Source organism: Excalfactoria chinensis, chromosome 2, assembly GCF_039878825.1.
Source record: "Excalfactoria chinensis isolate bCotChi1 chromosome 2, bCotChi1.hap2, whole genome shotgun sequence".
Taxonomy (NCBI): Eukaryota; Metazoa; Chordata; class Aves; order Galliformes; family Phasianidae; genus Excalfactoria; species Excalfactoria chinensis.
In genome coordinates this window covers 91,690,897-91,712,739 of record NC_092826.1, presented here as the reverse complement: position 1 = coordinate 91,712,739, position 21,843 = coordinate 91,690,897, and the positions used below count along the sequence as shown (strand labels likewise).

The following is a 21,843-nucleotide window of genomic DNA, read 5'->3' as shown; positions in this document are numbered from 1 at the left end:
TGGTGTGCTTGGCCCTCTTGGCAGTAGGTGATCCATTTCCTACCTATGCTCTTGCCAAATGTTATGCTGAAGTCCCTCGTTTCAACAGGACAGCCTGAGCCAATGATGGTTTACTGGATCGGATCAGAGTGGTGAACGACAGAGATAACTGTCTGACCCTTGTTAGGCGCATGTGCGAAGGGATTTGGTACAGCACAGGTCAGACCAGCCAAGGAGGTGAGCTCCTGTGGCAAAGGGCAATAGTGACGGGGTTGCTTATTCTCCAGCAGTCTCATGGCTCTTGAGCAGGGAATGTTTGATGGCAGGCCCTGGCCACTGTGTGTCCCAACACGTCAGCAGTGGGGTGGGTCTGACTTCACTCCAGCTGCAAGGCAGCCGGGACAGTGATCCACGGGAAAGTGAGACCAACCCTGGAAGCAATGCTAAGGTTCGTGTGATGATCAAGCTGGAGAATGATGCCCCTATATACTTACCCCCGGCTGTGGTCCTGATTTGCGGGTCAGGATATGTCTACTCTGTTATACTCATTTGACCTAAGGGTGGTCCCTGCAGCTTGGGCAGGCTGAGTGTAGCACCTACCTCTCCACGTGACATCCAATGATTCCTCGCAGAGGGTTCACAACAACAGCAGAGTATAGAGACACTGACACCAGAATGCAATGATCACATTGGGATCAACGGGAATGTATGCCAGGTCGTAGGTACTATCTTTATCTCGCCCCAAATAGTTCCTAATACATGGCTTGCTTGTTGGGCAGCAAAGAATATGAATCGCACTTTCCATGCACTGACTGATAAAGCTGATACACTGAGTTCCCTTGACACCAGACTGACTCAGACAAAGATGGCGGTAGACTTTCTGCTCGCTAGGACTGGTCTAAGTTGTGCCGAGATGGAAAAACACCTAGGCCTGAAAGGATTCTGCTGTCTTGACTTCAGCGCAAATGCATCTTTGTCCATAGAGAAGATCCAACAGGAGGACATAGCTGATTCAACATTCCAGATAATCATGGACAATGACTGGGGTTTCTCTTCCAACTTGCTTGGCCTTCCCAGCAGACCTGAGAATGTTCTTACTTTGGGTGCGATTTTTTTAGTTGTTATTTTGTTATTTTGCTTGCTGTGTGTTCCTGCTATAGTTCACATTGTTCACCATGTTTTGGATCAGGCAATGCATGTCCTTCTTACAGTTAATTTAGTTTTAAGTGCACCACGTGGAGACGGCTGTCAACCACTATCCACTTATAACTCTGAAACTTCACATTAGCAAAGACAGGGGGGAGATGTTGGGGTAATAAGTTGTCTTTGTAAGGATTTATGAGTGCATACAGTAGTTCTGAGTAGATAGAGTGTTCTAGAATAGCTGAGTTACAGCCTGTAGGTTAGGGAGTTAATGGGTAGAGGGTTTAGATAGGTGTGTGTATAGGTCCTCTTGCGTGCACTGGATTTTGCGTAGCGGGTGTACACGTCTGTGTGGGAAGTAGGATGATATATAAAGGGTGTGATGCAGCAATAAATTCAGAGAAGACCTCATGGCATTCATGACTATGTCTCTCTCCCCCACATGATCAAGGTCCCAGGGTAAGTTGGGTTAATTGGTGGTTATGTCACCCATGGAATCGGAAATCACATCTCCCAGAGCTGGAACTCACAAGAATATAGCTGAGTCTGATAGAAGCATAGCACCCAGGACATGCACTCAGCACTGCACACAAGCTCCGGATAGCCTGCTGCATGATGTCATTATTTGAAATACTGATAAAACAACAGTATGCACTCCTTATTCCATATTATTACATCAACCTTACATTGTACAACACAAATACATACACATGCAACTCATAACAATTAGCATTTAACTACTGTTTTCTTCCAGCAAGAAGTTCCCCAGAGAGTCAGGATCCCTAATCAACTTCAGGGTCCCTAATCAAAAGCAACCCCATGAATAGGTTTACCCTTCCCCAAAACTGGCATAACTCACACTATTTTCTCCAGAATGTTCTTTACATGTACTACAGGGACCATATCTCCTTCTACAGAACGTACAAGGCTAGCTTGGGTGGGGCTATCTCAACTGTCAGGTCCCTAAGTATTGACTAACAAGTGGCTTCTGCTAGATGTTTCTCCCAATGTTTGAATGTTCCGCCACCCACTGCTTTCAGTACGGTTTTCAACAGTTCGTTGAAACTCGTGCATGTTAGGGGATATGATATACACCTTCATTGCCAAAAAACAAATTGGTCTTTGGCCCAAGTATTCATGAAGGTATTTTTAAAAGGAGTTCCACTATCTCATTCAATTATGTATGGAGTACATTGTTGCTATATGACCTGTTTTCCAAGGTCTAGTATGGTATTACAGGCAGTGGCAAGGGGCACAGGATATCTCTCAAGCCATCTGGTGGTTGCTTCTACCATGGTAAGCACATAACACTTGCCATTGCGAGTTTGTGGCAAAGTGAGATAATCAGTCTTCCAAGCCTCTACACATTCATACTTCTGCCATCACCCTTCAGGCCAGAGAGGTTTCATTCTCTTAGCTTGTTTAATTGCAGCACATTCATAAATAACTTGCATGACTGCATCCACAGTTAAGTCCACCCCTCAATCTCAAGCCTATTTATATCTTCCATTTCTTCCCTGATGGTCTGAAGTGCCATATGCCCACCAAGTTAGAAATAACTCACCCCTGAGTTGCCAGTCCAATGTAGTACTTGATGCAAATTAGGAAGCTTGAATTGATTTGATTAGTTGTTTTATCATTGCATTTATTATTACTGCATTTAGTATTATTCTATTACATGACTAAGGAGGTTTCACTTATTCATTTAGTGTCTGCCTGAAAAACTGATGCACTAGTTCTAGAAGATAAGGCTTACATTTTTTGGTTGCTGCTGTAGCTTGCACTGCATAGTATTCTTATGGATGCTCCTACTATCTGATATAAGTATTTTTTCATGCCATTCATAAACTGAGATCATAAGGACTGAAAATTTTCAAACATGCAGCAATTCCCTTTGTTCTTTGTGGAGAAAGGTCACAGGCCAAACTAATTCTTTCCTCTTATGATAGTATTAAAAACAAGTGAAAAACACATACATCGTTCCCAAAGCAATGCTCATATTTTTTCCCATGGAAACTACAACAGCAATAAAAAGTATAATAACATTATTTGATAGAGCAAAGTCTCAGCTACAAACACTATTTTTCAATATAGTCTCCACCATTAACTATGCATTTCCACCAGCAATGAACAAGAGACCTCATGCTATGCTTCTAAAAATCTGCAGTAGTGGAAGTGACTCACTGGAGCTGTCACCATTGTTGAAATGCACCACCCACTGCCTCACTGTTCTCACATCCACTGTTTAGTCTCCATAAGTGTTCAGCAAGCGCCAATGAATGTTAGCGGGTGCAATTTTTTTCACACGGAGGAATTCAATTCTACGTCTTTCCTTCATACACATTTCCATGACAGATGCCATTTTGTCAGACTGCCCCCTGCAGCCATCTGTCACTTAGCAACAAAATGTAATGGAATATTGTCACCAAGTTTCATCCTCTACTGCCATACCACCAACATCCACCTATGATGTCATGAGCCACCAAAATCAAAGAGGAGGCATTACTTGCAGAGCAGCCCTTGTATTATATCTTGCTGGACAGTTTCTATACCACAGTATATAAGATCACTATAGGCAGAGGACTTCTTCCAATGGTTTTGTATGTTTCTAGCATTAAGGTCCAAATACCAACTTTTAAACAACTCTTTCACTCACAGCATCAGCTACTGTTAGTTCAGTGTCATCACTGCCCACATTACACCACTCTGTTGGGACAAAATGAGAACATGAAAAGGATTATTCTCTTCCCAGTCTTCCTAAGGAAGCCAGGTTTCTTCAGAAGCTACACCTTCCTATTCCACACTTAACGGTTTATGATAAGTTTACACAGAATCATAGAATCACTAATGTTGGAAAAAAACTCCAGCATCATTCAGCCCACCTATCATCAGTATTTCCCACTAAACTATGTTTTTCAGTACAACATCTGAATGTTTCTTGAACATCTCCAGGGTTGGTGATTCAACCACCTCCTTCGGCAGCCTGTTCCAGTTCTGACCACTCATGGAGAAGAGGTTTTTCCTGTCATCCAACCTGAATCTTCCCTGGCATAACTTGAGGCTATTCCTTCTAGTTCCTATCACTAGTTACACAGGAGAAGTAGGCTGACCCCACCTCACTACAACCTCCTTTCAGGGAGCTGTAGAGATGGTAAGGTCTCTCCTGAAACTTTTCTTCTCCAGACTAAACAATCCCAGCTCCCTCAATCCCTCCTCATAAGGTCTGTGCTCCAGACCCCCCACCAGCTTTGTTGCCCTTCTCACAACATGCTCCATGTCTGCAGCATCTTTCTTGTAGTGAGGGGCCCAAGACTGAACACAGTACTCAAGGTGTGGCTTGCCAGGGCTAAGTGCAGAGGGATGATCACTTCCCTGCTCCTGCTGGCAACACTATCTCTGATACACACCGGCATGCCATTGGTCTTCTTGGCTACCTAGGCCTACTGCTGGCTCATGTTCAGTCAGTCATTAACCAATACCCGTAGGGCTGTTTTCTCTACACAGTTTTCCAACCTGTGAGAGTCCTTTTTTGTTTTCTGTCTCAAAGCTTTCTTCCTGAGGTGTTTCTTGTGAGGAGGCAAGTGATGGGTGCTACCATGTGACAATCAGCACCACTTTGTGGGCATTTGAAAGCACCTTCCTTCGGGGCTGTTTGCCTCCAGAAGAGAGTGCTCAGGAGTGTTTACGGAAGGAAGATCTAGTCTGTGACTAAATAGCTCCAGCTTGGTATGGGAAAATTGAGGAATGATACTATCGTGTCCTGTGATAAAGAGGATGCAGGTGGGCATCCCTACTTCCTCTTATCTGCCGGCAAGGCCCGGAAGATGGGCTCCAAGGAGAGCTGACTCAACTACTTTGGATTCGAGCTGTCACTCCAAAGAGAGCTGACTTGACAACTTTGGACTTATTATAAATAAGTTTGTACTACCATTGGAAATTGTCACCATGGTCACCATCATCATCAACGGAACAACAACGCCTGACGACCCACCACTAATGAAAATCAGTGACTGAACTGGAAACCACACTGGATCCATTGTGGTGACTATCTCCCTCTTGCTTCCTACAAAGACTCCTTGCTTCTATTTCTTATCTTTATTATCGCCTGCCTTCCCTTCCACATCACCCTACATCATAATAGTGTCCATCCTCCCTTTTCCCATCTCCCTGATTAAGATTTGTAATAAACTGGTCAGACCGACATTTGAACCACTGTTTCTTAATCTCATGCTGGGTATACATATATCAAAGAACTCCCTCCTATAAATTGGAGCAAGACACAGCCACTTTTCCCCTAGCCTATACCACTGCCTGGGGTTGCTGTGGCCAGAACGCAGGACCCTGCACATGGCTTTGCCAATACCATGAGAATCAAGACTTGTTTAGAGATTAAATTTCCAGTTGTAGCTGCCAACAATAGACTCAAAATCCAGTCTTCAGCAAGAGAATATGATCATTTTAATTGAGGAAGGCTCACAGAGGTAACTTCTTTGGCAGATGGCATGGTCCGAGTCAAGTATTAAAAACACAGAACACTCAACTCAAGAACTAATTTCCATCACTAATCTGCAGTTGACAATCTGCAGATACCATCCCAGGGAGCATCTTCTTATTTACTACCTGCAGTGTGGGGGGAGTATAGTCTTTTATAATCCTCGGCACTGTGTTGTCATGTAAAATGACTTCCACCCAGCTTCCTAAAAAGGCAGAGTAAAGTCTTTCCTCTACTAGGTTTCTCAGACAGTTTGCTAGCAAGATTCAAAATTTTATATGAATGAAAAAAAAAAAAAAAAAAAAAGAAAAGAAAAGAAAAGAAAAGAAAAAAAACAACTATCTTTTTCATTTAAAAGAGGGGGAAAAAAAATGGTAATCCAGCTCTGTTAGTAGGGCATGCTCAGTTCAACTAAGAAAGCACAACAGTTGACAATATATCAAGGTATTTCTTGTGTGAGGACTGGGCTCAGTCATCCGTTGTTTGTGCTATAACTTTAATTTCACTTTTGTTTGTAGCATTAGAATGGCAACAAGCCATGCGCCTGCCTGGTTTTACATCTATGTACTTAATTTTATTTTGATTAAAAGTTACACATTTCACTGATGACTGTTAAAGAAATGCTTCTTTCCAGACACTTAAATGCACCACTGATACATTATACTTTGTCAAAAAAGCAATGACCATTCCTAAGATGCTTCTGAAAAACTAAAGAACATTTCACAGACTGGCTCATAAACTTCCCACTGAGGTAAGCAATACAGAGAAGCAGAATTTGCACGAGCTCACTCACTGCATTCAGCAATGAGGGACAATTCCGCTAATTCACACCCTTACTAGAAGGTTGCCCTAGTTAGAGGACATTGCCACAATGAAATTCAACAGACATTAAGTTTATTAGCTGGGTAGCAGGCAAGTAAATAAGCAAATTATATATATGTAAGTTATTCTTACCTTTGCTCCATAGGCAGTGAAAATGACCCCTGTTAAAAGGCTGGTTCAGAATCAGGAGGCAAAACTTCAAGTTTCCTGTAAGATGAATGTTAACTTTTATTAATAATGTCATGGTTTTGTAATTTTTCTATTGGTACTCCACATCATAACATCATGTGGAGCACAGAGAAGAACTACATGTCCCAGAGGACCTCACAGTCGGAGAGGGAAACACATCACAGAAGTGATGCTGGCTTGCTCTCTCTCTCACTGCCTGGCAGTGAGTGTGGGTGTGCTTCCAAACCGTGACACCTTCAATTGCAAAGTAGGCTTCTCAGTCTTCAGAAACTTCAGAACTTCAGAAAGTTCTGGTACAATTTTTTTTTTTTTTTTTTTTTTCAATTCCATAAAGGACTTAATTTTACTTTGCAAAGTCCTTTTAGCATTTTACCCCAGCTTAGCCACCTTCCTTCAGAAAAGTAAATGACCCCATAATCAGCATCCATACTTTTAAGAAACTTCTAAAATTGGTGATGATTCTGTCATTTGGACTTTACGAAATTCATCTGATGACAATCTGCATGACACTATCCATTTTTAAAGTTTTTGCACATAAGTTTTCTTCCTGCTTGATGCCGATGTCTCATCAAACGTGATTTATTGGAGGTAAATGCTTTATCTTCTATTTATTTTTCAACTCGCTCTCTTTTACCTGTCATCACCTGGGCAACATCAGTAGTTACACCAGATATGTTGCACAAAGCTAAAGAAAATAGCTTTAAAGTATTCCTTTTACTGCTTCATACAAATTGAGAGAATTAATTGCATTTTTCAATGGCAAAGTCATTTCTTCAGTGACATTATATTGTTATCGATACCTGTACTGAAAATGATGAGCTGTATCTGTAGTATCAGTATTATCATCTATTGCTAAGGCATAAACTTTGAAATTAGCAACTTTAACTCTCCAATTTATTTATTTATTTCTGATAGATTATTCTGTTTCTTCAGTTCACCTGGCTACAGTATGCTGAGACAAACTGATTTTAGAGAAATCCAGTTTATCTTTTTTTTAAATTATTATTATCAGGACACATTGTATCTACAGTGTTTTCCATACATTGCCTAGCAAACTCATCATCAGGAAATGTTTTTGATTTTTTTCCAATCAGATTTGCTATCACATAGCTAACTTTCATAACAGAGTCCATTTTAGTTTTAACTTTTAAAAATTATTTTGTTGAGTTGACAGACTTTTCTCAGTTCTATTTTGTCTTTACTAACCGTTCTTTGATATGCATTGAATTTGTCAGCATATTTCTTCATATAATGTCTTCTCAAATTGTAATCTTTGAGAACTGATGCAATTTCCTTGCAAATTAAGCATAGTGCCATATTGTCAGCACTGCCCTGAGCCCTCCCAGTGTCCTGAAGCCGGGCCATGCTGCTCAGCATGGCAGCAGGATTGCAGTGGGAGCTCAGCTGGGCCTCATGCAGCCCACAGGATAGGCATGCATGTTTTTACAGACAATGCATCTTGGTATACCTTTGCCCATTACATTGAAGCACACTCTCAAACTTCTCTTACAAAAATGAATACATCTCTTTCTCTGATCTTCCTTCTTACTGTGATACTTCTCCTAGCATCCTTTACTTCTCAGCACACTTATCAATTAATAACATGAGAACAGGGCATAGTTTTTAAAACAAGTTGAACAAGACAAAACGGAGGTAGCAGACTGCTTCTTCAACAATGTGCCCTTACTCAACAGTTACAGCCTCTGCCACAGCACTTACTGTGAACACACATTAACCTATGTCACTTCCAGAGCTTCTCATTTGAATGACTTCCTCCTCAAAAACAAAAAAGTTCAGATTTGTACAGTGGATTGTATCTAATTTAGCCCTATCTGCCTGTGAGCAGTTCACCCAGAAATCCATATACAATTTCGTCTGCTACTTGTCTTTTCTGTAACGCATCCTGTTCTATCAATCTTCATGTGCATAATCACCCCCCAGTAATGATTTTGTAATTTCCCCCATTGCAGACAAAAAATGACCAAGTACAGAACCCTAAAGGACTTCTTGAGGAGCACCTCTATACTACTGTTTTTCGAATCTGTCATGCAGTTCTTCTTTTATCTGTACAGCTGTACCATGCTGATTTTGAGTCATTCCAGCTTTTAAAATGAAAAGTATAGGTATAAAGGGTATATCTTATGCAACCCTGGGAATACTGCACCACTCTTACAAACTCTAGTTCACCTGACAATACCCATTTCTATAAGCAATATATTCTCAGTAGAAATTGGTTTAATTCTAGATTCAAGGTTTAGCTAGTAACAAGGTGTATCAATTGAAAAAATAAAACATAAAATACCCACAACCTTCAGATGATATTTCTATTTGTCTTAGAGGAAAACTTATCTGTATACATATATACATAAATGAATATGAAACTATGTGTTTTCAGAACTAAGTTTCACTAAGACCCTCGAATTGTTCTAAAAATATTCAAGATGTCCAAGTTTGCCCCACCAAGTTTGCCACACCAAGTGTGTCCCTGGTGGCGCACAGTGGAAGAACTACCGCTTGCAACACCGGAGGCCCAGGTTCAAATCCCCCCTGTGGCGCAAGTGGTAGAAGTGCCGCGCTGCTACACAGAGGAATCGAATCCCGGGGGTTGGACTTGATGATCTCTAAGGTCCCTTCCAACTCGCACAATACTATGATACTACTATGATGAAGTTATATGATTAATATAGACAAAAGTTGTCTGAATCTCTTTCCCTCCCCCCTTCTCCCCCCAACAGAACTGTCACAGTCTTTCTCAACTGCAAAAATAAACCTTTAAATTACAGAGGAAAAACTCAACAACACTGTATTTATGAAGACCGTAGGATGCTTTTTTACATTTCCCTTGCAACAGTGACATTATCTGCAAGGCTTTTTTTGGTCACACACCAAAAGACCACAGTGCAATTAGCATTAACAAAGATACACAAGTTTTTCACAGAAGATATCAGAAAAATAATAAGCAGGGTATGCTAAATCATCTGAACACCATGAAACCTTGAAGAAAAAAAAAAAAAATTATCTCCCTGCGGTGAAACCACAACTATATAAAGAATTTACTTTGCAAAAAAATAAAGAGACAAGGATGTGAAAAATCTGAACCAGCAAATAATAATATGCACAAGATCATGCTGGAAGTGTGTTGTAATACAAGAAGAATTTTACAGAGCAGCAGCCATGGATCAAGATAAGGACTTCACAGAGCAGCAGCTGTGGAGCAGGATAAACAGCATGAGAACCAAGGACACCTCTAGGAAAAGAATGAATGGCTTGCGGCTTTGAACGGGTTTTAGGTTTGTTATTGCAGTAGCTTTCCTCCAATTAGTGTGTGTGATTTTTGGACGCCCTCGTCTGTCTGCTATAAAAGTATGGCTTTTTGGGCAATAAATGGACGCAGCTATATTTAACCATGTTGGTGTGTGGTTGTTTGTCTGAGCGCGCTGACCTTTTGCCTTCAAGTTTGCCAACAAAAGAGAAATGACTGAAAAGCATCATTGCAGAAAAGGACCCAGAGGTACTGGGGGAGACCAAGGTGAATATGAGCCAGCGATATGCCTTACTGCAAGGAAGGCTAGTGGTGTTCTTGAGTATATTAGGCAAAGTATCATGAGAAGGTCAGGAGAGGTGATTCTTCCCCTCTGTTCAGCACTGGTGAGGTCAACACCTAGTGTACTGGGTCCAGTTCTAGATTCCCAAGAACAAGAGAGAAATGGGCATAATACAGACAGTCCAGTGAAGGGCTACCAAGATCATGAAGGAACTGGAGCATCTCCACTATGATGAGAGTTGGGACTGTTCAGCTGGAGAAGAGAAGGTTCAGGATGATCTCACCAATGGCTATAAATCCCTTAAGGTAGAGTACAATTAGAACATAACCAGGCTCATGTCAGTGGTACCCTGTGGTAGGATAAGATGCAGTAGCTACAAATGGAACACAGGAGGTTCCCCTGAACACCACGAAGCACTTCTGTGCCATGCAGGGGACAGAGCTCTGGTACAGGCTGTCCAGAGGAGCTCCGGGATCTTTGAAATCCATCTGGACATGGTTCTGGGTGTCCTGCTTGAGTAGATGGACCCAGAGGCCCTCTCCAGCAGCCATTCTGCGGCTCTGTGAAATTTCATGTTTTATTCAAACTGAACTTCTGTTCCACTGTTATTTTATACACTGTATTCAATTCCCAACATGAATATACAGGGAATAGCTGTGAATAGGTTGTTCTGAAAAAACGCACAACCAGAGCCCTGGTCAGTGCATGAGGAGCTGTTACAATCATGGAACAGAATAGCATTCCCAACAAACTCCTGGTACAAGTTTACATCTTGAGGTTTTGTAGTAATTTCTGATAGCAAAGAATCTGTTCGCTGTTACATGTTCAAAGTTACATCCTATCACTTTAGCAATATTTTTAAATCAGTCACAAAAGCATGTGCAATTCACTCTGAGTTGTTAAGTCATAGCTTTCAGAGAAACTGAATTCAGAGTTACACAAATTCAAAAATTAATGAAAATACTGCAAAGAAAATTCATGAGATCCTTTCAGTTTACTTTAAAATGTTGGCAAACGTTCCTTAGTTTTTAGTTTTAAGCACACACTAGCAGGCTGAACAGGTCAAAGAAGTCTGGATAGAGTAATTGAGTACAGTTTAAGAACATGAGCAGTTTGTTCTTGCTGATAAATTAGACAGCTGCTCTGAATTACATTCCCTGCTGTTTTCACAGCACAACTTAATTCCTCCTGCTAGCTCTCTAGATCTACTCATATGCTATTAACTCTACCACCTTTCTTTTATCCTTCAAAAAAATCCTTTTTCTTTACTTACATTAGGTCTCTACATGTTTTCCATTCTCCTGCAGTTTTATAAAAAGTAATACACATTGGTAATAGAGAGGATGCATTGCAGCATTGTGTAAGTTATGTAATATGTTACAGGATACCTCTAATTAGAAAAACAACGTACATTCTTGCACTACGGAGTACACCATTGCAAGCTCAAGGGAACTGATGAACTGGAGCTTTTCTCCTCCATCTTAACATATTTTACACCTTCTAATTTTTGTTCCCTTTACTTATGGAAAAAAAAAAAAAAAAAAAAAAAAAAAAAAAAAAAAAACACCACAAAATATTAAACAGCCTTTTGTTTTCTGAATACACTTCACATCATCTTCAGCCAACTTAAAATTAACACCATGCAATCTGTATTGTAACTGGATGCAACATCAAGCTAGACTTTTTCAACTGAAAAAAGAATAGGGAAAAAGAACAGAAAAACCAGAGTGATACAGAACAGTTATTAAGAATGCAGTGGTACAATTACTATTTAAGATGCTCATGAAACAAGATTTTAGAAAGTCACATCTCTTTAATTAGTACCGTTAACACAAACCACAGTAGATCAGTGGCAAAGGAGTAAAATACTACTTCAAAGGAAGTCTATAACATTCTTGAGAAGGGAAAACAGTTCTTGAGGTAAACACATGCTTGAATTCATATTTAACAAGACACATGCATTTCAATTCTCCCTCATTGCCCAAGTTGGAATGCAGCAAGTGCACATACTGCATTGATAAGCTGAAGGGAATGCAGCATATGGCTTCTCTTTCTTGAAAAAGACCACTCAATTCTTTTTCCTTAATTTACAAAAATTGTCTGTAATAACTCTGTTGACTACAGTTGGCTATGTTTTGTTCATAAGTATTGAAAGAAAAAAAAAAAAAAAAAAAGCATTAAATCACCTAAATGAATTACAAATGCATTCATCTAAAACCTCACAAAATGTCTCACCTATAGCAGTTAAATATAGTATCACCAAACTTATTTATCATGTTCATAACTTCTTGTCATTGACAAAAATAAAAAAATAAAAAATAAAAAACAAAAAAATCACAATAATATACATGGCCTCAAGTTGCACCAGAGGAGATTCAGGTTGGACATTAGGAAAAATTTCCTCTCCAAAAGACTGGTTAGTCATTGGAATGGACTGCCCCGGGAGGTGGTGGAGTCACCATCCCTGGAGATACTCAAGAAATGTTCAGATGTATTAAGGGACATGGTTTACTGGTGGTAGGTGGACAGTTGAACTTGATCTTCTAGGTCTTTTCTACCTTGGTGATTCTATGATTACACAGAATTTGGGTTAAGTACAGATCTTTAAGGGCAGCAAAATTTCACCAGGAAAAAAAAAATAAATCTGTTAGAGTTACTATGAAACTGAAAAACATTATCTTGCAAACCATATTTCATTTTGACATTCCCCTACTTAAGTATATAAGCAAATGTTAGATAAGTTTCAAACACACTACATTCTCAAAGTTCAAAATACACATTCCTCTTACAGTTGTAACTTACTTGCAACTTGCCTACTCTGCACTGTACTATTTAATGCATTTTCTTTCAATTTGCCTCAATTCTTTTTTTTTTGTTTGTTTAAAAAAAATGGAAGAAGAAAAGAAGAATAGTATGTCATTTCATCTTCTGTTAAGTCATTAAAAACTGAAACATGAGTTGAAAATACTTGCACTGATTTATGAACCTCATCCCTACGTTTCAAACAACTTCTTCAGAAGTAAGCATAATTTGAATGTCAGTGCACAGCAGTTCTCATCCATACTGTTATGAAGACTTATTCTTTTGAATTCCTCAAAATGTAAAGAGTGAATTTTTAAGTTACACATTCATTTGAGTAACAGATTTCTTCTTGGCTTAGGTAATTGCATGGATACTCTAGACTTACCTTAAAGCATTTTGAACCTACTTTCAGCAATGACTTCTATCTGCCATACATATGTTCTTCCTATTGATATCACAAGCCAGTCATATAAACCTTTAACCCTAATCACTGCAGAAATGTTTTGAGGAATCAGAAGACTTTCATAAATAATGCACATATGATTACTCACATATTTTTAAATACATATTAGTATTGAAACTATCTGCAATGGCAGTGCACATAAATCATCAGTCTCAAGGTCACCATCCTGTCGCAAAGACTTCTGCTGGAAACCACGGCCCATCTCAGTAGAGGACATAACCCATTACGGAAGTGGCAGATTGATTATATAGATCCCCTTCCTCAATCTGAGGGGGCCAGATATGCCCTAACTCAAGTTGACACAGCAAGTGGATTAATGCAAGCCTATCCTGTAACAAAGGCAAACCAAGCCTACATGAACCTAGTTAGAGCTTTGATGATGGCGTCATATAGGACTCCTGAGGTCACTGAAAGTGACCAAAAGGTACACATTTTACAGGTGCAACTGTGCAGAAGTGAGTTGAAGACAACAACACAGAATGGCAATTTCACCCGCCATACAATCCAATGGGAACAGGCCTAATAGAAAGATAAAATGGGATCCCGAAGGCCAGCCTGAAGGCAGGTTCACAGTCCTCGCAGGGGAGGATGAAGAGACTATTCATTTCAACCCTGTGGGACTTGAATGAGAGACCAGGAGGCAGCAGACCCAGTGCTGCAGACAACTTGGGCCTTCCCACATAAGATACAAATTATAGGCAAGGACACCTTGCTGAAGTAGCAAACCGGCACTGTGAATAATCTGTCACTGAGGACCTAGAGCCAAGAAAATGCAAGGTAAAATGGGTTTGGAAGCTGCAAGGAGGACTGAAATGGCATGTTCTACCTGCACCTTGCAGGAGCTTATTAAAGGTTGGGGGGATTGGTAAACCCTCCGATAGTCAATGCATGGCTAGGAGAGATAGTAGTTGACATCCCCATCTACACCACAAAGGGAACATTAATTATATTCATGTGGGAAATTAGAAGCCTCCCCTTGGTACCTGATATAGTAATCCAGCCACAGATATCAGGCCAAATGGTGTGGTAACTAAGGCCCCAGAGCTAGTGGAGGTTGACTCAAGACAGAACCATGGCCTTTATCTTACCATGGAGGGAAGATGTACCCCTCCTCGTAACAATTAAGCATCTGCACTACTCCTCTTGAGGTTGTTAAGTTCACAGGATCACCAGTAGGAGCAACAGCACTCCAGCATGTTTCAGTGTCCATAAGGAAACACCATGCACTCTGTGGTGGACTGCTGAACTTGTGGGAACCGACAAGCACAAACCTGTCAGCTGCTAATAGAAGTTGTTCCTCCAGAAGAATCATCAAATACTGGCCCAATAACTAAGTGCCCCTGTAAGCAACCTATCCTATAATTAGCCCACAGAACAACTGCTGATCCAGCAGAGCAGAGTACTAAGCAGCAGGGCTTGAGGCCAGGTGCTGGACTACTCCAGAAACAAACTGGGGCAGCCCAAGTAACTCTACCAAATAAATGGAACTACTTCTTGCAGCAATAGGTCAGCAACACTCATGTAAATAAATAAATAAATAATATGTATATATATCACCTGAAAAAAAGAGCAATGTCATAGCCACATGGAAGCACCTGCTAAGTTCACTGAGGAATTCCTGAAATAAACTCAAAGGATTAACATCCCCAACAGCATTTTCCAGCTTTTGTGAACTCAGACAGCTTCTGAATGATCTGATTCATCTAAAAACCTTCACTAGTTTAACCCAACACAAAATCTGTAAAATTATGAAGCTAACCGATAACTTGGGCACTGTCATCTTCTACATATGCGCTTAACGTTCAACAGCCAACAAGCAGGTTGATTTCCTAACCCCATAAAGTGCCTTGAATTCCTGCCCCTGAATTTTTTATTTTAATCTGCAGGACAGTGCAATATAGACACCAGACAAACCTCCCACTGAGGGAACACTCAGATGGTTACTGAAATGTGTACTGGCTGGAGGTCACTCAGTGAATGCCAAACACATCTCCGTTTCAGTTACCTTCCAGCCATCAGTGTAAGAAAAACGAGATTCAAAAGAGGAGTGCAAGACCCAGGCCTGTAAAAAGCAGCACAGCAATACAATTATATCAGAGGTAACTTGTATACAGCCAGTAACACTTCCACAAGAAGACATTTGGTAAAACAAAAGGTTTGCAGAATGAGGAAAGAGCATTCAGAGTATATTGTTGTTTCCTCTCATTGTCTCTCATTAAATTCAATGCAGAATATTACAGTACCTTTGCACAAAGGGACAACTATACATTTCCACATAATTCTAAAAGTCTTTATCCTATTGGCTGTGACTCTCATGACATGAAAATTACCTTGCTTCAGTGAGATGAACCTACATTTTGAGAACTCTGAAAGAGGAAAGAGGAAGACAACTTCAATTGCAAAATTAAGTTGAATTTGCAGGCAGGTAGATCACTCTTGGAAAATCAGGAGCAGGCCTAGGTCAGCGTAACTGGATTTGATTCCAGATGGCAGAAATATACTGAGGAGCAGTACAGTTTCATGTAACAGCTAACCAGGATTTGAATATTCTATCTAGGAGAAGAAATGTACACCACACTGATGGATCCCTGTGCTTTGGGACAAGGATGTACAAAATCACATTTCTTTTTTCACCGTTGACTATCAGATAGCATTTACAGCCCACAACCAATCTCAAATCTCCTCTCAGGACCTGAATGTTCAAGCTGCTTTCCTGATTCCTCCTTAGCAGGTGCACTGTTACCACAACATGGAGTAGCTCAGTGTGTACTTTTGTCCCCAGACAAAAACTACAGCAGTATTGACATACACTTTGCATTCCCATCACTTCATCATGCTTTTGCTCCTATTTCTCCCTCCATCTTCCTCCATTGATGAGCACATCCTGGTATTCAACCAAGCCCTACTTTCTAACCATTTAATATTCCTGAGTAATTTCAAAACTGTATTCCATGCAGTTACCTACACATCTTGCTGGTGGTCCTAGTAACTAAGACCAGCAGCTCTCATCACAGGACACTTCACGACTGTCCTTAGTTACAAGATTTGTTGCAGGGTAGGCAAGGAGAGTGGAGTCACTCATCAAACTGTCAGGCACAAGAGGCTTAGTCTGGTGAGCCTTCTGCAAGGACCAGAACGCTCAACAAAGCAAGCGGCTACAGCAGCTGGGAACTGCTAGACTGCAAACAGAAGACAATGCCCTTCTGTTCCACTCCACCTGAAATAACTAACGATGTGCAGCATTTCAAGGACTTTGCAAGGCAAGAAATCACCAATCGCATCAGCACATGAGTGAAAATCCAGATCACAATATGGTATGCAAAGTAATATGCTCCCTGTGAAAACATCCAACTTAGTAAACTGGCAATCTTCACTATTGAAAAATTTCAAGCGCCATTTAGGGGCAACCTCTGAGTATGCTATGATACTATGACACTGTCAAGCAGTCACAAGACATGGCTTCTAAAGCTCACAGAATCATTGAATTACCCAAGTTGGAAAAGACCTCAAAGATCATCAAGTCCAACCACAGCCTAACCATACTACCCTAACTCTAACAGCCCTCTGCTAAATCATATCTCTGAGCACCACATCCAAACAGCTCTTAAACACATCCAGGGACGGTGACTCAACCACCTCCCTGGGGAGCCTATTCCAGTGTTTTACTACCCTTTCTGTAAAGAAGTGTTTCCTAAAGTCCAACCTAAACTTACCTTTGCACAACTTGAGGCCATTTCCCCTTGTCCTGTCACCTGTCACTAGTGAGAAGGGACTTGCCTGCTCTCACTGTAAGCACTCTTCAGATACTGGAAGAGAGCAATAAGGTAGCTCCCCTCAGCCTCCTTTTCCCCAGACTAAACAACCCCAGCTTCCTTAGCCTCTCCTCATAGGGTTGATTTTCCAAGCCCTTCACAAGCCTTCTGGCCCTTCACTGGACCTGCTTCAGTACCTCCATGTCTTTTTTTGTAATGAGGTGCCCAAAGCTGAACAGAGTACTCAAGGCAAGGCCTCACCAATGCCGAGTACAGGGGCAGGATGACTTCCTTAGTCCTGCTCACCACACCATTCTTGATACAAGCCAGGATGCCACTGGCCTTCTTGGCCACCAGGGCACACTGCTGGCTCATATTCAGCCATGCATTTCATAGCATGCTGACTCATGCTATGAAATAAAACAAATTAGAAAAATTCTCTGCAGAAATGCCTGAAGCAGCGTCCAGAAGGCAATAGTGCAAGACAAGGATAGAAATAGCAGGAGGGAAACGGCCAGTCACTCACTCAAAGGAGGTTGTAGAAGAAACACTACTCCTGTAATGATACACAGGCTGTAGCATGACACCATCTATCATGAGCCTCCTACAGTGGCTGTGTCACACTTTCATTCTCTGTGGCTTCCACCTGATCCTTTCAGAGCAGCACACAGAACACCAGGCTGGATTTCTTTCAGCCTCTTCACAATTCCATGAAGAAAGTAAAACACACTTGTTTCAGTATGTAACACTCAAATTTAGAGCTCAGTCATACTCAGAAATTACACCTCATTATCCATTCTAAACTGTCAAGCAGATCAACACAACTCTGAAATACAAAGCACGGCTCTCTGGCTAAAGCAACAGCTTTTCAGCCCTGCTCCAGCTGTTTGACCATATAACAGCTGCAAGGTTCTGCTCTGACAGGGCTGCGGGGTATCTGCAAACTAAACAACCTAAATCTTCAACATAGCCAGGCATAAAAAAGAGGAAAAATAAATACAAAAAACACATCCAGGAAACACATTCTAGGCCGAACATCACAGAAATGCAACATTTTAGAACATAGATAGAAACATCAGATCTTCCCCAGGGATAAATTCTTATGGTACCTTTATCACAATATTACCACATGTTTTCAGTAAGCAGCTATTCCTCATTTCAGACAAAAAGGCATCACATTTCAGTGAGTTACCTTTGATTCATTGTAATCTCCTTTCCGTGCAAATTCTCTCTCTCTTTAAAGAGAAACAGAACACAGAACAGCTTAGGATAACAATAAATAAATATAGGTAAGTAAACAAGAAAAAACCCAATCCACAAAGCTTTATCTGACAGCACTGAACAGGCAGCTAGATGCACGTGGTGGTTTCACAACAGCAAAGGCTCGACTCAGCACCTAAAGTCAGAACTTCTAAAGTCAAAGGCACATCAGGAAAGCAGCCCCATACACCCCCTTGCCAAACCACCAACTCCAAGAGAGGCCTGAGATCTTCCAATACAAGCTAGCTATGGCAAATTAAGCGAAGATAGCAATTAAGCTTGAAGGGGCGTAAACGGACGTGAATTCCCACATAAGGGAGTTTACTTCAAACCCAAGCAGCACACTCCTTGGGCCCGTAGAACTGACCGTGATGTTTCACTGGCAAAAGCAGCCTCTCTCCTTGTCGGACACGTGTTCTACCCGCACTGAAGAGCTCCACAGCCCCACACGGCACCTGGCAGCCCCAGGCACCACACTGAGGCCGTTGCCCACCCGTGCAGTGAAGGCAAGCGACGGCTACGGGAGATACCGTACCAGAGGGCAGGAGACAGTCCAGCGGCGTAAAGGCGCGCTCCATAGTCCCTCGCTGCCAAGTGGAACACGAGCACAAAACGCCGGACTTCCAACCAGCCACCTCCACCGCAGGAGCACAGACAACAGAGACCTGGGCACACCCCACCGCTCCCGCTGCGGTACGGACAGCCGGGTTCAACTCCGGTCAACGGGAGGAGCGGAAATCCGCCGCTCGGCGTTTGATTGAACAGGAAGGCAGAGCGGGAGGCGGAGCGGGAGGCGGTGGAGGCTGCCGGCAGTGGTCGGCTGGTGCAGCGCGGGGCCCAGAGGAGAGAGGCGGGGCCCAGCGGTCAGCGGCTGCGTGGGGGGTTGTTCCATTTGTGGCGCTGCACTAAACAGTTACGCCGAAGAGAAATCAGCTTGCAGCTCGAGCTGCTGCTGTAGTCCTGCAGCGAGACCTCAGCACCTGCATGCAGCCCCTGTGTTGCTATCACACAGCTTCTCTGCATCAGAACCCCAGAACTTCAGTTTGCGGAGTTTACAGGCTGGCTTTTTTGTTTCATATGCTAACTTAGCTCCCAAGAGCCTGAACAGGGAAACAGCCAACACATGGAGTGTTTATTTTCTGTAGTTAATTGTCCCTCCTTGTTTCCAGCCCCTAAACAGAACTGTGACATTTACACTCAGTCTAATGCTCAGTGGAAAGTATTTTATTGTAATATCATCACAAAATTTGTTACATAGATAGGTTTTAGCTGCTTGTAGACTCTTAACTAGAAAATAAATAATCCCGAGGCATGAAATATGTATTTTTTTGTGCAAGGAGCAGGAAGGTCAGACCTTGAGGCCCCCAGGATGTGACTGGTGTGTTCTGCCCTCTAGAGTGGCGCTCGGCATTGCTGTGCCTACTGTTTTCTCCTCCACAAATCTCGTCACCAGCTCCACTCCCCATGCAGCTGTGCACCAAGCTGACTCCCACTGCCCCTCGTTGTCTCTGTGTCTTGCCTGAGTTCCTTGATCTCAACTCCAGCTTTGTCTGAAGCTTAGTTGCTTCATCTGTTTCAGAAGAGCTGTGCTGAAGCAGAGGGCAGCAAAGGAGTACAGATCACGGCTCCTGCCTTCAGGAGCTCACTGGTTTGTCTCACTGCTCTTCCAGGAAACAGTCTTCAGGCAAATGGGAGATCTAGTGCCGAGTCCCTCTCAACAGCCACCATGCACCATAGTGAGCAGTCAACACAGGCACTTTGGGGTGGGATGAGTTGAACAGACAAAGACTGGATTTAGAGATACTTGGGAAGAGAGAACACCACAACTAGATAAGGCCTCCAGTCAAATCAGAGGAGAACGGGACCAACAGGTCAGCCTTTTGTGCAGTCCACACTGTTACACTGAGGTTTGCAGCCAAATTGACAGATTTCATTGTCTCTGGTGCTTGGGTGAGGCTGGGCCACGTTTATCCTTCATGATGATGCGAGTCTGCAATGACTCTTTGATCTGAACAGTGCAATCACTAAGCCTTCACATTGCCTCCTTCAGATAAGCAGTCCTTCTCCCTGTGAGAGATTGTGGTCTACAAGCAATTCCAGACCACAAAGATTATAAAAAGTTCTGAAGAGTTTAAAGCATGTATGTCTTGACAATAAGAGAAGTGATGAGTTCCTGAGAAAAAAATCAAGGAAAACAGGGATATCACAATTATAGGGCAAATGAGGGCAATGACAGAGCCTTTATTTGAGAAATATGCTCTTTAGGAAAAGATATCAAAAGGAACTAACTCATTCCTTCTGGTAACAGCTTAGAGAAAGGGACGAGCTGAGGAATGTGACCCTCCCCTATTTGTACAGTCGCACCGCAGGAGAAAAAGGGGCAGGTGGAAGGGGGGAACCCACGCAGACTCAGATTGAGTGTAAGTAGGGTGGTTGAAGACTCCCCTGCTGCTCCAGGCACTCACGTACTCTCCCAGCTCATCCATTGGTTCAGGTTGTGACATTAGAATTCCACTACAGAAAGACAGGCTAACCTCAGGAAGGACTTGCAGATTAATTCTTGACCATCCCATATAATTCAAGGAGATTTTACACCCAGACTATGGCATGGAGTGTTTGAATAAGAAAGACAAGGAGGATTCAACTGATGTTTAGTCACATGGAATGAGACCTTTACAACTTCAAGTGCTTTTGAAGTCAGTTCACTTGTAGTACTTCGTTGTGCCCAATGGAATGAGACATTAAAAAAAACAGCTGATGAACGGAAGATCTAGTGAGAAGAAGATGAACAGAAAGCAGTGAATATGCATTAAATGTTTGCCACTAAATCTGCAGACAGGTTATATTAGAGGACATTTTTCTTCAGGTGGAATGAAAAAAGCAGTTTGGGAAAGCAGAAGGTGCTCCTCACAGTGTGTTACTTTCTAAGGTTTGGAATAGCATTGTATGTCATTATAAATAATATAAACACAGACTAGAATTTAAAATAAACTTTCTGCTATGAGTGAATCATACAGAAATAAAATACTCCAAAATAGTATATTGTCTTTAAAATGCAATTTGTTTAGTTTAATTTGTATCATAGATTGTTACTGGTTTGTTGTTGTTTGTTTGTTTGTTTTTAATTTTTACAGGCAATGTAATGTCACTCTTAAAACACCAATTACTGTACACCACTAATTAAGCTGGTTCGGTATTTTAAGAGTGGCATTGGAAATTTGCCATTTCCCCCTTGAGCTGTGTCTCTGGAATGTTTTCTGTGAGATGTTCTTTTAAGTAAATGTTTAATTTCATGAACTAGAGCTGTAACCATGTCCCATTTTGTAGTTCTTAAATTTCTTCTCTGATCTTTTTAAAGTATTAAGTATCAAATTCTTTATGTCTACAGAATATATG

General features: G+C 41.6%; 1 protein-coding gene across 5 annotated transcripts in view; it reads right to left on the bottom strand.

Annotated features, from left to right (window-relative positions):
• The window catches only part of TPK1 (thiamin pyrophosphokinase 1), a 133,626-nt gene extending 114,352 nt beyond the window's left edge, over positions 1 to 19,274 (bottom strand). For 3 of the 5 annotated variants that reach the window (XM_072329980.1, XM_072329983.1, XM_072329982.1), the window contains exons 1-2: positions 18,983 to 19,274; positions 6,569 to 6,643 (exon numbers count right to left, since the gene is read on the bottom strand). In XM_072329980.1, coding sequence (XP_072186081.1) covers positions 6,569 to 6,643; positions 18,983 to 19,025 — 118 coding nt within the window. In that variant the 5' untranslated portion in view covers positions 19,026 to 19,274. The remainder of the gene's footprint in view (positions 1 to 6,568; positions 6,644 to 18,982) is intronic. The other 2 variants (XM_072329981.1, XM_072329984.1) reach the window with 2 other exon arrangements.
• Between the last annotated feature and the right edge of the window lie 2,569 nt (positions 19,275 to 21,843).